General features: G+C 49.4%; 1 protein-coding gene across 2 annotated transcripts; it reads left to right on the forward strand.

Annotated features, from left to right (window-relative positions):
* Positions 1 to 69: 69 nt before the first annotated feature.
* Positions 70 to 13,139, forward strand: SRSF7 (serine and arginine rich splicing factor 7). 2 transcript variants are annotated; one of them, XM_069769066.1, is made up of 8 exons: positions 70 to 227; positions 6,148 to 6,328; positions 7,091 to 7,276; positions 8,608 to 8,676; positions 9,183 to 9,284; positions 9,384 to 9,425; positions 12,344 to 12,376; positions 12,461 to 13,139. In XM_069769066.1, exons 1-8 carry the CDS (start codon positions 200 to 202, stop codon positions 12,513 to 12,515), a joined length of 696 nt encoding a protein of 231 aa, XP_069625167.1. In that variant the 5' UTR covers positions 70 to 199; the 3' UTR covers positions 12,516 to 13,139. The 2 variants fall into 2 exon arrangements, with proteins under 2 accessions (XP_069625167.1, XP_069625166.1); XM_069769065.1 differs by having other exon boundaries at positions 7,091 to 7,243; positions 8,602 to 8,676.
* Positions 13,140 to 22,295: the final 9,156 nt, after the last annotated feature.

Below are 22,295 nucleotides of genomic sequence, written 5' to 3' on the forward strand. Positions count from 1 at the left end.
CGCCACGCCCCCTCCCTAGTTGCCAGGTAACTGCAGGAAAGCGCGTTCTCCCCGAAAGGAGGAGGAGCTGCACGTGACGTAATCGCCCACTAGCCAATAGCTGGCTTCAACGACCGTTGGTGGCTGATAAAGAGCGGGGAGACGCGCTGCAGCGCTCTAGAGACGACGGCGGCGGTGTGTTAGCCTGCATTGTGCGGACATGTCGCGGTACGGCCGGTACAGTGGCGGTAAGTCTGTACGGGGTACTCGGGGAGGTTTCCGAGGCGGGCGGGTTTCCTTTCTTCCTGCCTCTGGTAGCGGGGTAGGCCCGCAGTCGCCATTTTGCAGTGTGCGCGGTCACGTGTTTGGCGCTTTGTGCAGCGCTGCTCGGTAATGGCGGATCGCGGTGTGGGCTCCTCGTGTTGCATTACATGCGCTCCTTATTTCGGTGTGCCGACCAGCCAGGCCTAGTGGGCGGCAGAAACCACCACACCTGCTACGTCCCGCGCACTGCCGGCGGGAGCGGCGGAGGACACGTGCAGCCTGTGTGCGGAACTCCGCTCCCGGCTCCGTTTATGGTGCAGGGCGACGGTGTAACACCGCGGCAGCCGGAGAGTGAGCGCAGGAGGTGAGGCGGCACCTCACTGTACCCGCGGTCAGTCCTGCGCTGCTCCACCGGTCTGCGGCCTCCCTCCTGGCCTGTAGTTCCCCGCCCACCCCTCATACCATGCTCCCCCGGTCTGCGGCCTCCCTCCTGGCCTGTAGTTCCCCGCCTGCTGCCCCTCATACCATGCTCCCCCGGTCTGCGGCCTCCCTCCTGGCCTGTAGTTCCCCGCCTGCTGCTCCTCATACCATGCTCCCCCGGTCTGCGGCCTCCCTCCTGGCCTGTAGTTCCCCGCCTGCTGCTCCTCATACCATGCTCCCCCGGTCTGCGGCCTCCCTCCTGGCCTGTAGTTCCCCGCCTGCTGCTCCTCATACCATGCTCCCCCGGTCTGCGGCCTCCCTCCTGGCCTGTAGTTCCCCCGCCTGCTGCTCCTCATACCATGCTCCCCCGGTCTGCGACCTCCCTTCTGGCCTGTAGTTCCCCGCCTGCTGCCCCTCATACCATGCTCCCCCGGTCTGCGGCCTCCCTCCTGGCCTGTAGTTCCCCGCCCACCCCTCATACCATGCTCCCCCGGTCTGCGACCTCCCTTCTGGCCTGTAGTTCCCCTCCCACCCCTCATACCATGCTCCCCCGGTCTGCGGCCTCCCTCCTGGCCTGTAGTTCCCCGCCTGCTGTCCCTCATACCATGCTCCCCCGGTCTGCGACCTCCCTTCTGGCCTGTAGTTCCCCGCCTGCTGCCCCTCATACCATGCTCCCCCGGTCTGCGGCCTCCCTCCTGGCCTGTAGTTCCCCGCCCACCCCTCATACCATGCTCCCCTGGTCTGCGACCTCCCTTCTGGCCTGTAGTTCCCCGCCTGCTGCCCCTCATACCATGCTCCCCCGGTCTGCAGCCTCCCTCCTTGCCCGTAGTTCCCCCGCCTGCTGCTCCTCATACCATGCTCCCCCGGTCTGCGGCCTCCCTCCTGGCCTGTAGTTCCCCGCCTGCTGCTCCTCATACCATGCTCCCCTGGTCTGCGGCCTCCCTCCTGGCCTGTAGTTCCCCGCCTGCTGCCCCTCATACCATGCTCCCCCGGTCTGCGGCCTCCCTCCTGGCCTGTAGTTCCCCGCCTGCTGCCCCTCATACCATGCTCCCCCGGTCTGCGGCCTCCCTCCTGGCCTGTAGTTCCCCGCCTGCTGCTCCTCATACCATGCTCCCCCGGTCTGCGGCCTCCCTCCTGGCCTGTAGTTCCCCCGCCTGCTGCTCCTCATACCATGCTCCCCCGGTCTGCGGCCTCCCTCCTGGCCTGTAGTTCCCCGCCTGCTGCTCCTCATACCATGCTCCCCCGGTCTGCGGCCTCCCTCCTGGCCTGTAGTTCCCCCGCCTGCTGCTCCTCATACCATGCTCCCCCGGTCTGCGGCCTCCCTCCTGGCCTGTAGTTCCCCGCCTGCTGCCCCTCATACCATGCTCCCCCGGTCTGCGACCTCCCTTCTGGCCTGTAGTTCCCCGCCTGCTGCCCCTCATACCATGCTCCCCTGGTCTGCGGCCTCCCTCCTGGCCTGTAGTTCCCCGCCTGCTGCTCCTCATACCATGCTCCCCCGGTCTGCGGCCTCCCTCCTGGCCTGTAGTTCCCCGCCTGCTGCTCCTCATACCATGCTCCCCCGGTCTGCGGCCTCCCTCCTGGCCTGTAGTTCCCCGCCTGCTGCCCCTCATACCATGCTCCCCCGGTCTGCGGCCTCCCTCCTGGCCTGTAGTTCCCCGCCTGCTGCCCCTCATACCATGCTCCCCCGGTCTGCGGCCTCCCTCCTGGCCTGTAGTTCCCCGCCTGCTGCCCCTCATACCATGCTCCCCCGGTCTGCGACCTCCCTTCTGGCCTGTAGTTCCCCGCCTGCTGCCCCTCATACCATGCTCCCCTGGTCTGCGGCCTCCCTCCTGGCCTGTAGTTCCCCGCCTGCTGCTCCTCATACCATGCTCCCTCGGTCTGCGGCCTCCCTCCTGGCCTGTAGTTCCCCGCCTGCTGCTCCTCATACCATGCTCCCCCGGTCTGCGGCCTCCCTCCTGGCCTGTAGTTCCCCGCCTGCTGCCCCTCATACCATGCTCCCCCGGTCTGCGGCCTCCCTCCTGGCCTGTAGTTCCCCCGCCTGCTGCCCCTCATACCATGCTCCCCCGGTCTGCGGCCTCCCTCCTGGCCTGTAGTTCCCCGCCTGCTGCCCCTCATACCATGCTCCCCCGGTCTGCGACCTCCCTTCTGGCCTGTAGTTCCCCGCCTGCTGCCCCTCATACCATGCTCCCCCGGTCTGCGGCCTCCCTCCTGGCCTGTAGTTCCCCGCCTGCTGCTCCTCATACCATGCTCCCCCGGTCTGCGGCCTCCCTCCTGGCCTGTAGTTCCCCGCCTGCTGCTCCTCATACCATGCTCCCCCGGTCTGCGGCCTCCCTCCTGGCCTGTAGTTCCCCGCCCACCCCTCATACCATGCTCCCCCGGTCTGCGGCCTCCCTCCTGGCCTGTAGTTCCCCCGCCTGCTGCTCCTCATACCATGCTCCCCCGGTCTGCGGCCTCCCTCCTGGCCTGTAGTTCCCCGCCTGCTGCTCCTCATACCATGCTCCCCCGGTCTGCGGCCTCCCTCCTGGCCTGTAGTTCCCCCGCCTGCTGCTCCTCATACCATGCTCCCCCGGTCTGCGGCCTCCCTCCTGGCCTGTAGTTCCCCGCCCACCCCTCATACCATGCTCCCCCGGTCTGCGACCTCCCTTCTGGCCTGTAGTTCCCCTCCCACCCCTCATACCATGCTCCCCCGGTCTGCGGCCTCCCTCCTGGCCTGTAGTTCCCCGCCTGCTGTCCCTCATACCATGCTCCCCCGGTCTGCGACCTCCCTTCTGGCCTGTAGTTCCCCGCCTGCTGCCCCTCATACCATGCTCCCCCGGTCTGCGGCCTCCCTCCTGGCCTGTAGTTCCCCGCCCACCCCTCATACCATGCTCCCCTGGTCTGCGACCTCCCTTCTGGCCTGTAGTTCCCCGCCTGCTGCCCCTCATACCATGCTCCCCCGGTCTGCAGCCTCCCTCCTTGCCCGTAGTTCCCCCGCCTGCTGCTCCTCATACCATGCTCCCCCGGTCTGCGACCTCCCTTCTGGCCTGTAGTTCCCCGCCTGCTGCCCCTCATACCATGCTCCCCCGGTCTGCGACCTCCCTTCTGGCCTGTAGTTCCCCTCCTGCTGCTCCTCATACCATGCTCCCCTGGTCTGCGACCTCCCTTCTGGCCTGTAGTTCCCCGCCTGCTGCTCCTCATACCATGCTCCCCCTGTCTGCGACCTCCCTTCTGGCCTGTAGTTCCCCGCCCACCCCTCATACCATGCTCCCCTGGTCTGCGACCTCCCTTCTGGCCTGTAGTTCCCCGCCTGCTGCCCCTCATACCATGCTCCCCCGGTCTGCGACCTCCCTTCTGGCCTGTAGTTCCCCTCCTGCTGCCCCTCATACCATGCTCCCCCGGTCTGCGACCTCCCTTCTGGCCTGTAGTTCCCCTCCTGCTGCTCCTCATACCATGCTCCCCTGGTCTGCGACCTCCCTTCTGGCCTGTAGTTCCCCGCCTGCTGCTCCTCATACCATGCTCCCCTGGTCTGCGACCTCCCTTCTGGCCTGTAGTTCCCCGCCTGCTGCTCCTCATACCATGCTCCCCCGGTCTGCGACCTCCCTTCTGGCCTGTAGTTCCCCGCCTGCTGCCCCTCATACCATGCTCCCCCGGTCTGCGGCCTCCCTCCTGGCCTGTAGTTCCCCTCTTGTTCCTCATATCTGGTCTAGACTGGTTTGCCGCATCTGAATTGAATCCTGCCCCTGTTGTAGCCTCCATGTTTGGTCATCACCTCCTACGCAGTGTGTCCCTGGGAAGGCGGCATTCACACGTCCCTGGGAAGTATCTATGTGGATATTAATGGCTGTGTGAATGCCGTCTAGTGTATTGAGAGCAGATTGCTAGAAATAACGAGGCCTGAAAATTTCCAGGTCAGAAGTGGACATATTTATCAATTTATAATTTTTTATTTCATGTTAACGGTGTTGCCCACTATTAGGACAACTCCTTAAACTAAGTATTCGCCCCAGATAAAATAAATCCAGACTCGCCCCTGTGCCCTCGCCACTCCCGATGTGTCTGCACTCCTCCCAAGGCTGTGGTGTTGTGACCTTGGCACCAATCAGCCCTGGCTTGGTGTCACTGTCTCCAAACTGAACATCAGGCTGCAGCTGATCCCGGGCTTCCTCTTCGTGTTCAGTCTGTCTGAAGGCAGAGACGGTGACGCCAGCGCTGATTGGGTGCCGATGTCATTCCACCGCATCACATCCCCGACATTGCAAGTTCCCGCACAGGAGGGGAGTATAGAATTTATTATTTTATCGGGGCAAAACATTTAGTTTAAGAAGGAGTTGTCCTAGTAGTGAACAACCCCTTTAATTTCTTACCAGGGTACCGTTGCTCCCATATGTGGTGGGTTTTTTAGGCTCTCTAAAGCAGTTCTGAATGGTGCGAAGGTTGAGTATCTGCACCCAGCTCCAGAGGCATTGTCTATAGAACTGCCAGAGATGTATGGTGTAGTACTCTCACCCAGTCATATAGAGCTTGAATGGAGGTGCACACGTCTGTCCTTTGCCGCATTAAGCTGTGTTATTCAGAGCCCCATCCTCGGGATTTCTGGGATAGCTTATTATCTTGGTCTAAACTCTGGATACAGACGTGACTTTATACCTTGGTTTGGGTCTGAGACTAGCAACTTCTGTAGAAATATAGCCTACGGCGTCCAAATCAGATAATGAGAAGTCAAGACCTCCTTTATCTTGCCATGTATAGGATATAACGTTTCATCCTATAGAAGGTATTTTTTGTTTTGATATTGCAACTTTGTCTTGTCAATGCGCCTGAACGGTATTGATTTGTTGCATTGGTCACGACCACTATTGGAAGTACGTCCCACCGCCTGGTAACAATGAAGGAGGCTGCTTGTTGTGGCTTTCACGAGTGGGGTTCAATTCTGGTTCAGCTCCTTCCCCCACAAATCTAATATTGATAGACAATTCATTGTAAGCAACACTACAGCCCCCTAGAACACAGCATAGATCATTAGTCCCATCATGGCTTACATCTAAATGCCACCACAAAACTGTCTTTGGGTCTATGCATTGATGGGACCATAGACTGTAATTGTGCCGCCAGAGTGAATGTATTCTGCCATGCATCATTTTGGTTGGTATGTATCTTCTGGAGGCGGACACCCAGATGTAGTAGACTGCATACGGCTGTCCGTCCCAAGTAGGCGTATACGCTCGAAAATGATGCGGACACTGTCACCACCATTGTATTCTATGGCTCTGTTGGCTTATATGCCTAAATCCCATTTTAGGGGTGGAAGGAGTCAACAAACTTGTGCCAAAGCGCAGTATGAAAGCGCCCTAGCCAAGACCAGGAGAATGCAGAGGTGCTGCACATGTTTATTACAATTTTCTTCTGATTGTTCCACTCCTGGTTTTGGCTTACAAATATGGAGTTAAAATACTGAACATGGCCTTACATTCACACTGATTTCTTACATTGGTTTTCTTTTTTCAGAAGCAAAAGTGTATGTCGGTAATCTAGGAACTGGAGCTGGCAAAGGAGAGTTGGAACGTGCATTCAGTTACTACGGCCCCCTGCGTACAGTCTGGATTGCCCGCAACCCTCCTGGGTTTGCTTTTGTAGAGTTCGAAGACACACGGGACGCTGAAGACGCTGTGCGCGGATTAGACGGAAAGTACGTCCTTCACTTTTTCTTTTTTTTTTTATTTCACCCCCCCTTCTGTCTTGATAGGCCATGAACCACTGAAATCCTGAGTTTACTGGCCTTGTTCATGGTCAGGACATTACACTCAACTAAAACGAATGGGAGTTGTAGAAATTGGAAATGTGCAATTCTTGTAATTTCTCTTTCAATGGGAAACATGTCTGATTGAATCTTAGCCATCGTTGCAACCTGTGGGAGATGTTTAAAGGGGTTGTTCAGGTTTTGGATGAAAGTACACGAGACTTCTAAGTCCTCACACCATGGATACCTCATGCTGTCAGGTTTCACCGGTGCTGCCAGTGAGTGGACAGTCATGTGTCTGAAGAATGTTACTTGCTTACTTTTGACCACGTGCCAAGTGGACGTGCGCAAGCTCACTCCGTACAAGTGAATTAAATGAGGCTGCACACGTCTAGTCACTGCATATAAGCAAATCGCATACCTGCAGTCACTGGAGAGTCCTGACAGTGTGCTCACTGAGGATTCTGAAGTCTGCAGGCACAGCTTGGCTGCTGACTTTCATTCCAAGCCTGGACAACCCCTCTAAGTTTAGAAGGCCACAAGCCATGCTATAAAACATCTGTACACTGCCCTTACTTTATGGGGACACTTGCATTTGGTATCACTTACTCGTTGTGCTAAGCTGGGGGGGAGGGGTAGAAAATATCATGTATATCGTTGTCCTGTTTCTAACAATACAGTAATTGTGAGTTATTGGTTTTATCTTTACAGAGTGATTTGTGGCTCAAGAGTTCGAGTAGAGCTGTCCACAGGCATGCCGCGGCGATCTCGCTACGACAGACCCCCAGCACGTCGTCCTTTTGACCCAAGTGATAGATGTTATGAGTGTGGTGAAAAGGGTCACTATGCTTATGACTGCCCAAGGTACAGCCGACATAGAAGAAGCAGATACACTAGGTTTTTGATGAGTAGCTAGATGTTCAGGGATAGTGCTAAAGCAGCAGCTGCTTTTGATGGGTAGAATGAAGAATATGGGACCTAGTGCAATGTTAGGCCAGAAGAAGGTGGTTAGCAGGTTCACACTAATAGTGAACACAGAATAGTTCTTGGCATGCGCAAATGTCATCAAGTCTGTGGGCAGTCATAGCAACAGACCACCCTGTACTGTTTAATATGCAGAAAAGATGGTTATCTTCAGCTCAGTACTGATACATAAGATTTCTATTGCTCAGCAAAGTTCTAAATGCAAAATTAAATTTCTCACCTAGGCAAAATATGTGATGGTACTTTTTTTTAATTTTTTGCCCAAAGGCCAAATGTTTGACATGTTTTGGATTAAATATTAATAGGACCTCGAGTAGCTTTGTATGCATGTGCTTGCAGCCTACAGGAAACTTGGTGTGATAGTTGGGTGTGGGGAGGAAATGAGCATTTGTTAGTAATGGGCTGTTGTAGCTGTTAATAGTTTTCATTGTGAACTGCTGCTTTTTTATGCATTATGGCTTATGTTATGACTTTGCACTGTTCAAATATATTAATAATCAACCTGGTCAAAACCTTACAGGTTTCTTCGTTTGAGTCAATCGACTTGATTCAGAATGTCACGAGCCTTAAGATTTCATGCTGAGGCGCCTTGCAAATCCGACCTTATGATTCTGCTAGACCTTGAGGTGATCAGCATAAGAGGCCAGATCCCCTCAAGCCTTCTACAACTAGATCATCCATTAAGATTCTGTAGAGGCCTTGAAATCTACGATCTACTGTGATCGCCGTATCAGAGTAATATTGGCATACAATTGGGGCTCCCCTCCGCATTAGAAAAGAACTACAGATTGACCACATTCCCAACTAGAAAAAACGTCAATCAAGCCTCACCTGGCTCATATGGCTGTCAGTATGATCGTCGTTAGATTGAAGACCTACAGTAGATGAAGTGATCGGCTGGTAGATCCTTCTAGACCGTCTAGATCTTCTAGACCTTGAGGCCAAAGAGGGTCGACCTGCAGACTTGCAAGGTTTATTTACTACAAATTCTAGTCTTGTTTTTTATTTTATTTTTTTATTTATTTTTTTTGTTTTTATTATCTATTTTGTTTTTCTTTTCTATTTATTTATTTTAATTTTATTGTAAAGTGAAACTCCTTTTATTTAACCAGTTTCTCCTAGGTAGATCTATTCAAGGCAAATAGGTTTCCTGATATCAGACGCTCAATGCTGTCTGACTGTAGTCTACCAAATTGACTATTTCTAAATAGAATTTAACTTTACTTTTAAATATTCAGATCCAGGTCACGGTCTCACTCAAGATCCCGGGGAAGGCGATACACTCGTTCTAGAAGCAGAAGCCGAGGAAGGAGGTGAGTTGCTCATCGTGGTCCTATAACTGTAGAAAATTTAATTAGTACTAGTACATGAGCCAGCACTACAGGATTACGTTGAATCCATGTCCACAGCAAGGTGCAGAGCCTTGCTCTCTATGTACTGAAGCCAGTTCATGCCTGGTTTAGCTCAAATACTAGCTAACGAAAGTATTATTCAAAACTTAAAAAAAAGTACTTTCCCATAACTTTCTGCATCTAATGTTGGTCTTGTCATTTGTTTGGGGTGTTTGTTTTTTTTCAAATTGCTTTTTTCTGCTTTGAACCCCAATGGGCCAACAAGGGTAGCACTTCCCTGGTTTTCTATAGAACCTGTTCTAGGGGTATTTTGTAGATAGGCTGCTGTCAAGCACACTGTGTAAAACTACTTGTATTTGCTTTTCTTTGGTGGTTACCTTCCTTATGGAGCACAAATTGAGCAGGGTAAATGCTTTGCTTTCTTTCCGAAACTGTGTAAAGCTTGTCTTGTGTAATCTGTTTTGTAGGTCTAGGTCCGGATCTCCCCGTAGGTCTAGGTCTGGCTCACCTCGTAGGTCAAGATCTGGTACTCCACGCAGAACACGATCTCCATCAGTTAAAAGGTCCCGGTAAGTGTAAATTATAAAACTTTACTGGGTTGTGTGTAGTGTTGGATTTGTATTACTTGGCAGTACATCTAAAATATTTGCTTTTTTTTTTTTTCTCAGATCTAGGTCTCGCTCCAGATCCAGGTCACGCCCTAGAAGCAGGTAAGAATGCATTTCTCTTCTCTAATTCATTTAGATGTGCTGATATGAGCCTAAAATGTTATGTCACTTGCCTCATGTGCAGGCCATTGCAGTAGCTTAGTTACTTTGTGGTCGTAACCATGGATACCCAAACTACTGCAATGACCTTCACATGAAGTTGTCAACATGAGTAATCTGAAGAACTGTTACATTTCTCATTGAGATTTGCTTTTATTACACCTACTACATATTGGGCTAGGACAGGGGTTCTCAAACTCTTTAAACAGGGGGCCAGTTTGCGGTCCTTCAGACTATGAACAAATTTCTATGCACACTGCACATGTCTTATTTTGAAGTAAAGGAACATAACTGGAACAAATACAATATTTAAAATGAAGAACAAGTAAAGTTAAATCAACAAATTTATTGGTATTTCAATGGGAACTATGGAACAGCCTTTGGCTAATGAGATGGTCAATGTCCGGTTCCATATTTGTCACTTCTGGGCGTAATGAGTGAAGCAATTGTTTTCTATCTTGATGATATGGGTTCCTAGGGATTCCAAATTGCTATTAGTAAAATATATAACTAATTTTTTTTTTCCTGCAAAGACAATATACCAGCAATAAAATTGCCCACACAGGCTGCACTGCCCATCAATGCAGCCTTGCCAGTCCATATCCTTTCAGCCTCACCAGTGCCCATACTGGTGGAACTATGCTTTTACCTCGGGCTCAGTCTGGTGTAGTGCAAGAGTTCCCAATAGGCAGGTAAATGTCCCCAATAGGCAGCACAGTCCAGACCTGACGTAAAAAAAAAAAGTACCCTGCTGCTCTGAAGAGGCGCCCACTCGACTCCGTCTTATTCTGGCACAGGTGGCATGACGTCATCAGGCTTCGCAGGCGGCATGCTGACAATCACGTGGTCTGTGCTGCATTCGGAGGGCCGCGCATCACTTTACCTCGTCGTTCTGCCTGCAATTACAGGGCCTGCTGGCATTGAACTGTAGTGAAGTTCAGTGTTTGCAGGGGCTGGATAAATGTCCTCGGCAGGCTGCATGTGGCCTGCGGGCCATAGTTTGAGGACCCCTGGGCTAGGATGTTGGAGATGGGAGTACCCCTTTAACTATTGTCACAACAGGACTGACTTTTTTCTACTGACTAGTGTAGGTGGTAGCCAATCATAGGTCACATGAGATTATCAAAATACCAGTGAGTATACAGAGATGCTATCTGAAGAACATGAGTTACATTATTATGGCACCGTAGGATACAGCAACTAAAAATGGGCTAGAAGTGTTAAAGCCCTTTTTAAAAATGGGGCAGTGGGCAGGAAATTCTTTTGGTTTGATGTTGTAGCACAACCTTTTCTAGATGTTATGTGAACTTTTAGAACAATGCTCCTAAGTACAGTTATGTCTCCTTCCATAAATGGTGACATGTTAAAGGGAATCACAGCTGTGCACTGATAGATGCACTGCTGCATAGGCTGTCCGTCAGTCTGAGCCCTAGTTACAGCTGCCGCTCACTATGTACTGGGCAGTGATTGAAGCCAGATGCTTCTGGGAGGTATAATGTTCACTTCCTCCCAGTTGCCAGACTCCGTGCAGTAGATGCACAGCTTCAGAATGCTATTAACCCCGTATCTGCATGTCAAGTGTGGTGGGTTATTTTTCACATGACAGGCATGCACTTATTTAATAGCATTAAAGGGAACCTATGTAATGTAAACGTGATTTGCTAAAACTTTTGGTTATTTGCTAAAAAATAATCCTTAAAGTTGCTAATTGTAGGATTTTTACTCTATAAAATATATACTGTGGACAGGGATCACACTACATAAGTCAGAGATGTGGCTCCCACCTCTGGGGCCTGCACCTAATTACAAGAAAAGATCATTCCACACTGGAGCTACCATAAATGTTCATAGATGGTCATAACCTTATGAAATCTGTTGGTCTACTGTTTTTTTTTTTTGTTTTGTTTTGTTTTTTTTACATGTTATCAGTTAAAGGGGTTGTCCACTTCTCGGACAACCACTACTCAATTGCTATACTCCCTCGTATAAAATAAATACAACCTGTACTCTCCTCTGGTGCAGTTTCAGCAATGGGCTTTTCCAGGGCTCGTGTGATGTGACCCCGGCAGCCACTTCACTCTTTCGTGGGACATAATTGACATTTTGGAGGAAGTCAGAGGGCAGCAACAGCTCACTTCCTCCATGTATCAGAGGGCAGCACGGTGGCGCAGTGGTTAGCACAGCTGCCTTGCAGCGCTGGGGTCCTGGGTTCTAATCCCACCCAGGACAACATCTGCAAAGAGTTTGTATGTTCTCTCCGTGTTTGCGTGGGTTTCCTCCGGGCACTCCGGTTTCCTCCCACATTCCAAAGACATACTGATAGGGTTTCTAGATTGTGAGCCCCATCGGGGACAGCGATGATAATGTGTGCAAACTGTAAAGCGCTGCGGAATATGTTAGCGCTATATAAAAATAAAGATTATTATTATTATGTATCCATTTTGTCCAAAGAAAGTGAAGCTCCTGCTGACTGTATTCACATGGCATAACATCACATGAGACTTGTATCTTTTTCTGGGACAATGCTGGCACTGGAGATAAATGTAGGCTTTTTTTTTTTTTTTTTTTACACAAGAGAATATGGTTATTCAGAAAAGGTTATCTGAATAGTGGATAACCCCTTTAACATGAGGGTAAGGGGATTTGCGCTAATAACAATTTGGGGTGCACCTTTTTGTAGCAGCAGCTATTTCTAGTGAAATGTGAACCAATTTATTGTCCAGATGCTGCTACATGAACAGAAAAGCTTACCTGAGTCTTACAGCTGTAAAATGAATGTATTGGCAAAATAGTGACTTTAAGGACTGCTTAGTGATGGTTCTTGAAGACATTTCTAATGTTTTTAATTTCTTAACTCCTAGATCAAAGTCAAGATCTGTTTCTCCCAAAAGGAGGTTTGTCTCACTTTCTATTCCTCAACACATGGTTATAGTTAATGTTCTTTGATAAAAATATTAATTGATTTCTCTTATTTGCAGCCGCTCACCATCCCGGAGCCCACGAAGGAGCATAAGCCCAGAGAGGAATGGCTAGACTCTTTACACTTTTTTTTTTTTTTTTTTCTCTTTACAGACTTGCTATGGCATTTACTTGCTAGACATTTTTTTTCACCTTTGAATTGTTTTTAAGTCACTTTGGTAGGCTAGCGTACAATGTATGTTATATCCTGTCATCTGAAAGTGAAACTTTTGTACCTTTAAATTAAAAGTACTTGTTCAATGAATGTGACCTGTCATGACTAGAATTTCCTATCCAGAAAGTGCAGGGATATTTGTGGGTGCATGAGGGAAAAGACCCATTTTAAAACGGGTGTATAAAAAAAAATAAAATAAAATACTTGCCTGATCCATATGGCTACTTGCGCTCTTGAGTAAATACATAATTTGGATGTGATGTTCTTGACAGACTGGTGGCTCTCCTGACATGTGCTATATCTGATCAATTGCAGTATGGTTTCTGGGTCCTTTGTGGTTATGCCCTAACATGATTCTGCATTTCTATGTTGTGCTGTTAAATGATTTGTTCTGTGGTCTGTTCCTACCTGAGCAGTTTGTATAAAGGAAAGCACTTTTCAATCTGACTGTAGAGCTTTAAAACTGCAGATTTTGGAACTTCAGCATACGAGATGTTCTAAATAAAGTTTTCTTTTTTCAAATATCCTTGTTTGCTGTTCTCTTCCATGCAGTGTTTGAGTTGCTTGTTCTGGTTTTGAAGCCAGTTTAAAGACCTATTTTGTGGGACCATGAGAAACTTTAAACAATGGTTTCCCAAGTTTTGCAAAATCTGAGAAGCATGATGTAAAGACAGAGACCCTTATTACTGATGTCACTTAATGGGCTTCTTAGTGTAGTTTTCATAAAATCACTAGCTTTATTAGCAATTATCACTAGAGGACTAGTAAATCTGTTGCCGGGTAAGTCCAACCTCTCACCAGTTGCTGTCTGCGTATGCACAGTGCACACAAAGCTGCCAATCACTGCTGTTTATGTGGGACTATACAGAGCTCAGCATTCAGAAAACTGTTAGAACTGCAGGAGAAAACACTTTAAAGGGAACCTGTCACCCCTAAAATCGAAGATGCATTAGACCTACTGGTAATTGTTTCCAGGAGTCCATCCTGACAACACCCTGGAGGATGTCCTCCTCCTTGCCGGGACAGAAAACTCACGAGAGTTTAAAGGTCCTCAGTGTTGTAACAGGAACTATCTCATGGAATAATGCAAATAACATTAATGAAAGAATCACATTACATTGTAATATATGACAAGACTGGGGGGAATTACCAGTGCTGTCAGGATGGACTCCTGGAAACCTAATTACCAGTAGGTCTAATGCATATTTACCAGGACGTCCCTCCTGACAGCACCCTGGAGAGTACCAAAGCACCTCCTTAGGGTGGGGTTACTGCTTGGAGGACCTTCCTCCCAAAAGCAGTCTGCAATGTTTACAGAAGGTATCAGCACTGGCCCATGTCGCGGCCCTACAGATCTGTTCTAATGATGCTCCTGCCTGCTCGGCCCAGGAAGCAGAAACACCACGTGTAGAGTGGGCACGTAGACCTACTGGAGGGGAAATCCCCCTCAGACTGGTAAGCATATGAATTAGTCGTGATCCAACGTGCAATTGAGGCCTTATTACCCCTATTTCCCCCAAAAAGAATAGAGGTATTTCTCTAGTCGCCTTCCACGATAGCCACTTCGGAGGTTGTCTTCCCCGCCCTAATAGGGGACAGGAACACAAAGAGGTTAAATACCCCTCCCTGCACCGCCAGTGTTTTCCTGTCCCCTATGGGGCATGAGGAGATTCTGAAGGGGCTGCCGTGGCCGGCGACCGGAGCTCCACTTACCAAAGCCGGGCAGCATGGAGGTCGGGCGTACCCTCCTCAAGAACGCTGCTCCCGTCTCCGGAGGGACTCGGGAGCTTTCCGGCGCTCCCTTTGTGGAGTAAAGCAGAGCGGTGACGTGCGTACCGGGGGCCTCCTGCAGTTCCTCGGTTCCCTCCTCCCTGGCTGCAGCGCTGGAGGTGGCGCGTGTCCTGGAGTCTGTGGCCAGCCGATGGCCTGGTCACTTCCAGGTTAACGCGCGTCACTTCCGGTTCACTAAGGTGCGTTCCAGGATGGAGCGCTCGCCGGCCGGCAATGGCGTCCGAGCAGCAGGCACGCCATAGAGCAGTGTTTTTGGGGGCATTCCAGGACCCTACCACAATCGGGCAACACGGGGGGGAGGAGCACTGACGCTGGGCCACCGATCCTTCATAAAGAGATCCGGGTAGCAAGGTAAGCTGACTGTTACACTACGTGACAGACCCCCTTGCTCTGCAGATGCCAGTGTTCCCCCTCCTAGCAAAGTAAGTAGCAGGTGTCGGGCCCAGCTATCCCGTATATACATGCATGTGTATATATAGCTATATACCCCCAAGTGGCTTGGCAAACCCTTTCTCTCATAGGGAGAAAAGGTTTCTGATCCTAAAAAGTCAAGCTGCAAATGTAAAGTGTGTACGGCCAAACTCCCATCAACATACGGAAAAAAGCTCTGCCAGTCCTGTACGGATGAGGTCCTACGCGCTGAACAACCCTCGCTGCTGGATAGCAACAGATCCCTCATTAAAGATGAGGTCAATTCTTCTATGGCCACCTTCTCACAAATGTCAGTGCCTCAGCCACCCCCTCCAAAAAGGAGGCAAAAAGCCCCGGTAGAATCCGACCCAGACTCAGGAGAGATCCAGTCCTCTGGTTCGGAGGATAACTGGGAAAATGAAGGCTCCACTTCTACCCTCACCTGTAAACGAGAAAAATATTTTAATTCTGAGGACATGGGTGACCTAATCAGTTTAGTAAGAGGCACCATGGGGGTAGAGGATGAAGTTACACTCACAGTACAGGATGAGATGTTTGAGGGTCTGAAACCCAAAGATCAAAAAGGGTTTCCAGTACATAAGAATTTACGAGATCTAATTCTGTATGAATGGGACCTCCCTGAAAAAGGTCTGACTGTGCCATCAGAGCTTAAAAAAAAAAAAAACAAAACCCGAAAGTGGATGCACAGGTGTCCAGGGTAACGAAGAAAACAGCCATTCCCTTTGAGGACTCTTCTCAACTCAAGGATCCAATGGATCGTAAAATAGTTTATTAAAGTCCTGGGACGCCTCCACTTGCGTGGCCAGATCTCTATTTATCTGGTTACGCAAACTTGAGGATCACTTGACACAGGGCACCCCAAGAGAGGAGAATTTAGACTCCCTACCCTTGCTACAGAAAGAAACTGGGTTCCTAGCTGATGCTTCTGCTGAATCGGTCCGAGTAGCTGCGAAAGCTGCCGTCCTCTCTAACTCATCCAGGAGAGCACTCGGAGACAAAATCGCCTCCCCAGGATTTTATCCAAAGTCCAAATTATGTAGCATACCCTTTCAGGGTCATAATGTATTTGGACCCATTCTGGATGATATTTTGGATAATGCGGCAGATAAAAAGAAATCTCTCCCCAAGCAGAAGATGCCCAAAAAACGCTTTTTTCTCTAGTCACCTTCCACGACGGCATATGGAGGTTGTCTCTTTGCCCTAATGGGGAACAGGAAACACAAGAGCGGTTAAAAGCACCTCCCACTCGCCAGTGTCCTTCCTGTTCCCCATGGGACAGGGAGAGGTTCCTATATGCTGTAGTGGCCGGTGACTACAGTCATTCTTGCAGGTCTTACCTGCTTTTCAGCCGGGCAGCTGGGGTCACCTCGTGCCTCTCCGTGGGCTGCTCCCGTCGTCCTGCTTGGCAGGTACCTCAGGACCCTTCCCGGCCTTCCTGCGCCCCCACGAGGGTAAAGCAGGCCGGGATCCCCAGCCGGGATCCTCTCTGAAGCTTCCCGGCTTCCTCCCTCCATGCTGCTCGGTTCGGCGTTCCGGAAGTGATGTCAGCGGTCGCGCGCGCGTCACTTCCGGTTTTCGTATCACCCTGAAGCCGGCACTTCCGGGTTTCGCCGGCGGCGGTGTCGGTGCGATGGCGTCCCACACGTGGATCCTGGAGATGGGGAAATCCTATCGCTGGAGGCAGGTGCTAGGAGAGCTACTCCATAAAAGCCTGCTGAATCACCACTGAAGGTAAGACTATAATCTCTTCAGTATGGATAATTCTTTGTGCCCTGCGTCTGCAGAGCCCAGCGCTGCCCCTGCTACTGTGAGTATGCAGGGTCTGGATCCAGGAGGTAGTTTTCTTAGGGGTAGCTCCTCATTCTTCTCTCCCTCTCTGTTTCAGGGAGAAAAGTCTGCCCCTAGAGCTACTATTAGGAAGAAGTGTCCGGTCTGTTCTGCAAAGCTCCCTCCTACCTGGGATAAAAAACTCTGCCAGCCATGCACTGACAGGATAGTTAAAGCCGAGCAACCATCCCTTCTAGAGGAGATACGCTCTCTTGTTAAACAGGAGGTACAATCTTCCTTAGCAGCTTTTACACCTCCACCCCCGCCTCCGCCACCACATTCCCCAGCTAAGAAGAGGAAGATTCAGGTCGTAGAATCTGATTCGGATTCAGACCACTCGTTTTCTTCATCTGCTGGCTGGGAAGATCCAGCATCCCCTAAGGCTGAGGTCAGGAAATACCTCTTCTCCTCGGATTATATTGAGGACCTGGTGTCTGCTGTTCGTAACACTATGGGGCTTGAAGAGGAACCTGTACCACAGTCCATACAGGATCATATGTTTGGTGGGCTCAGATCGGAGAAAAAGGCAGGATTCCCTGTTCCTGCTAATGTTGTTAATATGATTGAGCAAGAATGGGAACTCCCTGAAAAGCGCCTTAATATGTCTTCTGAGATGAAACATAGATTTCCTCTAGAAGGTGACCTTGTCAAACTTGACATTCCCAAGGTGGATGTGCAGGTGGCCAGAGTCGCCAAAAGAACTGCACTCCCCTTTGAGGATGCGTCGCAGTTAAAAGACCCTATGGACAGGAAGATTGAGAGTCTCCTGAAGAAGTCCTGGGAGTCTTCTTCTGTCCTCAAGGCTAATATCGCCTCTACTTGTGTAGCGAGGACCCTTTCCTGCTGGCTGGAGAAATTAGAATCGCACATTTCTCAGGGTACCTCTAGAAGTGAGATGTTGGATTCTGTCCGTATCTTACATAAGGCTTCTGGGTTTCTGGCGGATGCCTCTCTGGAGTCCGTTAGAATTGCCGCCAGATCTTTAGTGCTCTCTAACTCTGCCAGAAGAGCTCTCTGGCTTAAACTATGGAGTGGTGACATCACGTCTAAGGCCAAGTTATGTGCCATCCCCTTTGAGGGAGACTATGTGTTTGGTCCAGCTTTAGACTACATTTTGGATAAGGCGACTGACAAGAAAAAGGCGCTCCCGGAGCAAAAACAACCGAGGAAACGGTTTTTTCGTGCCCCACTGTCTCAGCCGAGGGGTAAAGGCAAGACCGGCAGGTGGAGCTATGCTAAAGGCAGAGGGAAAAATATCTTCGTCCCTCAACAACAACAGCAGCAGTCATTCCAGCAAGATAAACAATGACTCCAACCCTGTGGGGGGGAAGACTCTCAAAATATGTGGATCAGTGGGAAAACATCACCAGCTCCCACTGGGTCCTCAATGTTATCAAGGAGGGCCTATTGATCGAGTTAACTTCTCCCCCCCTCAGGGTCTAAAAATTACCACCCCCTCAATGAGGGATCACAAATTGTTAACATTGGGTCTCAGAGACCTTTTAAGATCAAATGTGATCTCCCCAGTTCCACAATCAGAATGGGGTCAGGGACATTATTCCCGTTTATTCCTGGTACCCAAACCATCGGGGGAAGTACGTATAATCATAAATCTAAAAGGTCTGAATCAATATGTAAAATATCGAAGATTCAAGATGGAGTCTGTAAAATCAGCCATTCCTTTAATAGATCAGCACGCCTTTATGGCGACAATCGACCTGAAGGATGCGTATTTTCATATCCCTATTCACCCGAGACACAAAAAATATCTCAGGTTTGCGATTCAGGGGAATCATCAGGTGGAGCACTATCAGTTTGGAGTCCTTCCCTTCGGCATCTCATCAGCTCCGAGAGTATTCTCTAAAATAATGGCGGAAGCAGTGTCATTCATTCGGACACAAGGGGTTTGTATAGTGCCCTATCTGGACGATCTGCTGATAGTGGCTCCCACCAAAATGACCCTGGTATCTCATGTGTCAACCACATTAGAGATATAGAAGTCTCTGGGCTGGATACCGAACATAAAGAAATCCCAGCTTCAACCCTCAAAAACCAGAAAGTTTTGGGGAGTAATTCTGGAAACGGAAAAACAGATGTCCTTCCTTCCAGAAGATCACAGACTACCATTAGTAGTAAAGATCAAGAAATACAAAGAGATGAGATCTCCCACACTCCGGGAAGGAATGTCGCTATTAGGCTCCATGACAGCCTGCATTCAGTCGGTGGCTTGGGCTCAAGCCCACTCAAGAATTCTCCAGACCCATGTGCTAGACAATTGGGATGGTTGTCCTGGCTCTTTAAACAAAAGGATTCACACTCCAGGTTGAGTGAAAGCAGCCTTAACATGGTGGATGAAATCCGAAAACCTTTGCAGGGGTGTGAGTTGGATTCAATTCCCGTTAACCACGATCAAATCAGATGCCAGCAAGAGGGGCTGGGGAGCCATGATAAATCATGTTCCCTATCAGGGTCTTTGGGACCCGTCAATCAGAGAGAGATCGTCAAACTTCCGAGAACTCAAAGCTGTGGAAGAAGCTCTCCTAGCAGCAAATCGTCAGCTCTCTGGACAACATGTCCAGATATACTCGGACAACATGACCACGGTGGCTCATATCAGACATCAGGGCAGTACAAAATTCACCAGTCTAAAAAAGATCTCTGCCCAAATTTTTGCCTGGGCCGAGAAACACTTACTGTCCCTGACGGCAACTCACCTAAAGGGTACTGCCAATTTTCAGGCAGATTATCTGAGCCGACAGGATATTCACCCAGGCGAATGTAGTCTGGATCGGCAAACATTCAACTTACTGGTAAACAGATGGGGTCTCCCGGAGGTCGACCTCTTTGCTTCTCACCAAAATGCGAAAGTAGAAACATTTTTTTTCCCTGGATCCAAGAGGAAATCCCAGAGCAGTAGACGCCTTAGTTCAAGATTGGCACTTTAATCTGGCGTATGCATTTCCGCCCATCCCGATTCTTGCAAAGGTGCTACGGAAAATTCGGATAGAAAAGACTCCAACTATTTTGGTTGCTCCATTTTGGCCCAAGAGAAGTTGGTTCAACCTGATTATCCAACTACAGGTGGACGGACCGGTAATGTTACCGATAAAGGTTAATCTCCTTTCTCAGGGCCCAGTTCTTCACTCAGACCCTCAGAAATGGAATTTAGCGGCGTGATTTCTGAAGCCAATGTGCTGAGAGCGAAAGGGTTATCAAACCCTGTTATAGCTACTCTACAAAAATCCAGAAAACCGGTAACAAATGCTATTTATAATAAAATTTGGAAAAAATTTTCATCTTTTTGTCTGCCTAACCCTCCAGACCCTCTCAGGCCAGATATACCTAAGATACTAGACTTTTTACAAAGAGGCCTAGAAATTGGTCTGAAACCCAGTACTCTGAAGGTCCAGGTCTCTGCGCTCAGTTCCATCTTTGATCAAGATCTAGCAGGACATCGCTGGATTAAAAGGTTCATGACCTCAGCAAATAGAATAAACCCTAGGAAGCAAGTAATAGTTCCTCCATGGGATCTCAATATTGTGCTTCAAGGCCTTACAGGTCCACCATTTGAACCTTTGTCTACCTGTTCCCCACAAAATCTCGCCTACAAAACGGTTTTCTTGGTAGCTATTACTTCAGCTAGAAGAGTGGGTGAATTACAGGCCTTGTCTATTAGAGAACCTTATCTACTGGTTAGAGAAGACTCAATAATACTCCGTCTTGATCCCTCTTTCCTCCCAAAAGTGGTCTCTGAATTCCATCGTTCTCAAGAAATAGTGCTACCAATCTTTTGCAATAATCCTGCAAACTCTGAGGAAAGAAGATTTAATACTCTCGATGTCAGGCGTATCCTGCTACATTACTTGGATCAAACCCGTGTCTTTAGAGTTGATCACAACCTTTTTGTCCACTCCTCAGGTCAAAATAAGGGGAAGAAGGTAGCCAAGAGTACCATTGCTACATGGATTAAAAAAAGCCATAACAGAAGCTTACCTTGCTCAAAATAAACTACCTCCGGTAGGAATCAAGGCCCATTCAACTAGATCTACGTCGGTCTCCTGGGCAGAGAGAGCAGGTGCATCTCCAGAGCAGATCTGCAGGGCAGCTACGTGGTCGTCACTCCATATCTTCTCCAAACATTATAGGTTGGATGTATTATCCAATAGAGATTTAGTCTTCGGCCGCAAAGTTCTTCAGGCCGTTGTCCCTCCCTAGTGCCAATTAGTTGGTATTCCTCCATATGCCGTCGTGGAAGGTGACTAGAGAAAATTCCTCCCGTGACCAATCTTCACAGAGAGGAAAAGGCAAAATGGGAAGGTGGAGCTATCCCAAGGGAGGCAGGGGCAAAAATATCCTGGCCCCTCAGGCCCAGCAAACCCCCAGATAAGCAATGACTGCTCCGGTCGGGGGTCGACTCGCGTTTTTTCACCAAGTGGCAGAGCATCTCCACAAATCAGTGGGTCCTTCGTACCGTTCAAGAGGGACTAAAAATAGAATTCGTGAGACTACCCCCACAATGCTTAAGGATAACCTCCCTTCAAAACCCAGATCTCCAAAACTCCTTGTTACAAGATCTACAAAAACTAATGCAATCAAATGTGATCTCGCGGGTACCGAAATTGGAGGAAGGACGTGGTCATTCACGCCTTTTTCTGATAACCAAGCCGTCAGGGAAGAACAGAATTATCAATTTGAAACCCTTAAACGAATCAGTCCGATACAGGAGATTCAAAATGGAGACAGTCAAATCAGTAATCCCCCTCATCGGTCAAAATTGGATGATGGCGACTGTGGATCTGAGGGATGCGTATTACCATGTGCCAATCCACCCAGAGCACAGGAAATTCCTCAGATTCGCAGTCTCCAAGGGTCATCAGATCAAACATTTCCAGTTCAATGTTCTCCCCTTCGGCATCTCATAGGCCCCACGGGTTTTCACGAAAATTATGGCGGAAGAGATAATCTTCATCCGTCAACAAGGAATATGCATCGTCCTGTATTTAGACAACTTCCTTATTATGGCTCCATCTGCCCCCCATCTGGAAACAGACATATCAAAGACCCTAGAGATATTACAAACCCTGGGTTGGATCCCAAATCTGGAAAAATCAGAGATCCATCCCTCCACAAGAAGGAAATTTCTGAGGGTGCTACTGGACTCGGAAGTAAAAACATCGTTTCTGCCCAAAGATCATCAAATCAACCTTGTCCGCAAGGTAGCCAAGTTCAGAGGCCAGCGTGCACTGACCCTCAGAGAATCGATGTCTGTACCAGGGTCCCTGACCGCATGTATACAATCGGTTTCCTGGGCCCAGGCTCACATACGAGCTCTACAGACGTATGTGCTCCTACATTCCAGGAGACGACAGACTCCATTGAGTCAAAAGATTCTTCTCCCTGGCCATGTGAAATCAGCTCTAAAATGGTGGCTAGATTACCAAAATCTCCAGAGAGGGGTCAGCTGGGATCACCTTCCCCTAAAAACACTCCGCTCAGATGCCAGCAAAAGAGGCTGGGGTGCGGTGGTAGTGGATTTCCACTTTCAGGGACAATGGGCATCGAATATCAGCAGCAGCTCCTCAAATTTTAAGAGAACTGAAAGCTGTGGAGGAAGCCCTAAAGGCATCATC

The sequence above is a fragment of the Ranitomeya imitator genome, chromosome 5 (genome assembly GCF_032444005.1).
Source record: "Ranitomeya imitator isolate aRanImi1 chromosome 5, aRanImi1.pri, whole genome shotgun sequence".
Lineage (NCBI taxonomy): Eukaryota > Metazoa > Chordata > Amphibia > Anura > Dendrobatidae > Ranitomeya > Ranitomeya imitator.

Excerpts from the sequence above, each read along its gene's own strand:
- SRSF7 (XM_069769066.1), top strand. The coding sequence starts at position 200 with ATGTCGCGGTACGGCCGGTACAGTGGCG. Across the intron at positions 7,277-8,607 it reads AGAAGAAGCAGATACACTAG|GTCACGGTCTCACTCAAGAT; the intron begins GTTTTTGATGAG and ends ATTCAGATCCAG. Across the intron at positions 8,677-9,182 it reads AGCAGAAGCCGAGGAAGGAG|GTCTAGGTCCGGATCTCCCC; the intron begins GTGAGTTGCTCA and ends TCTGTTTTGTAG.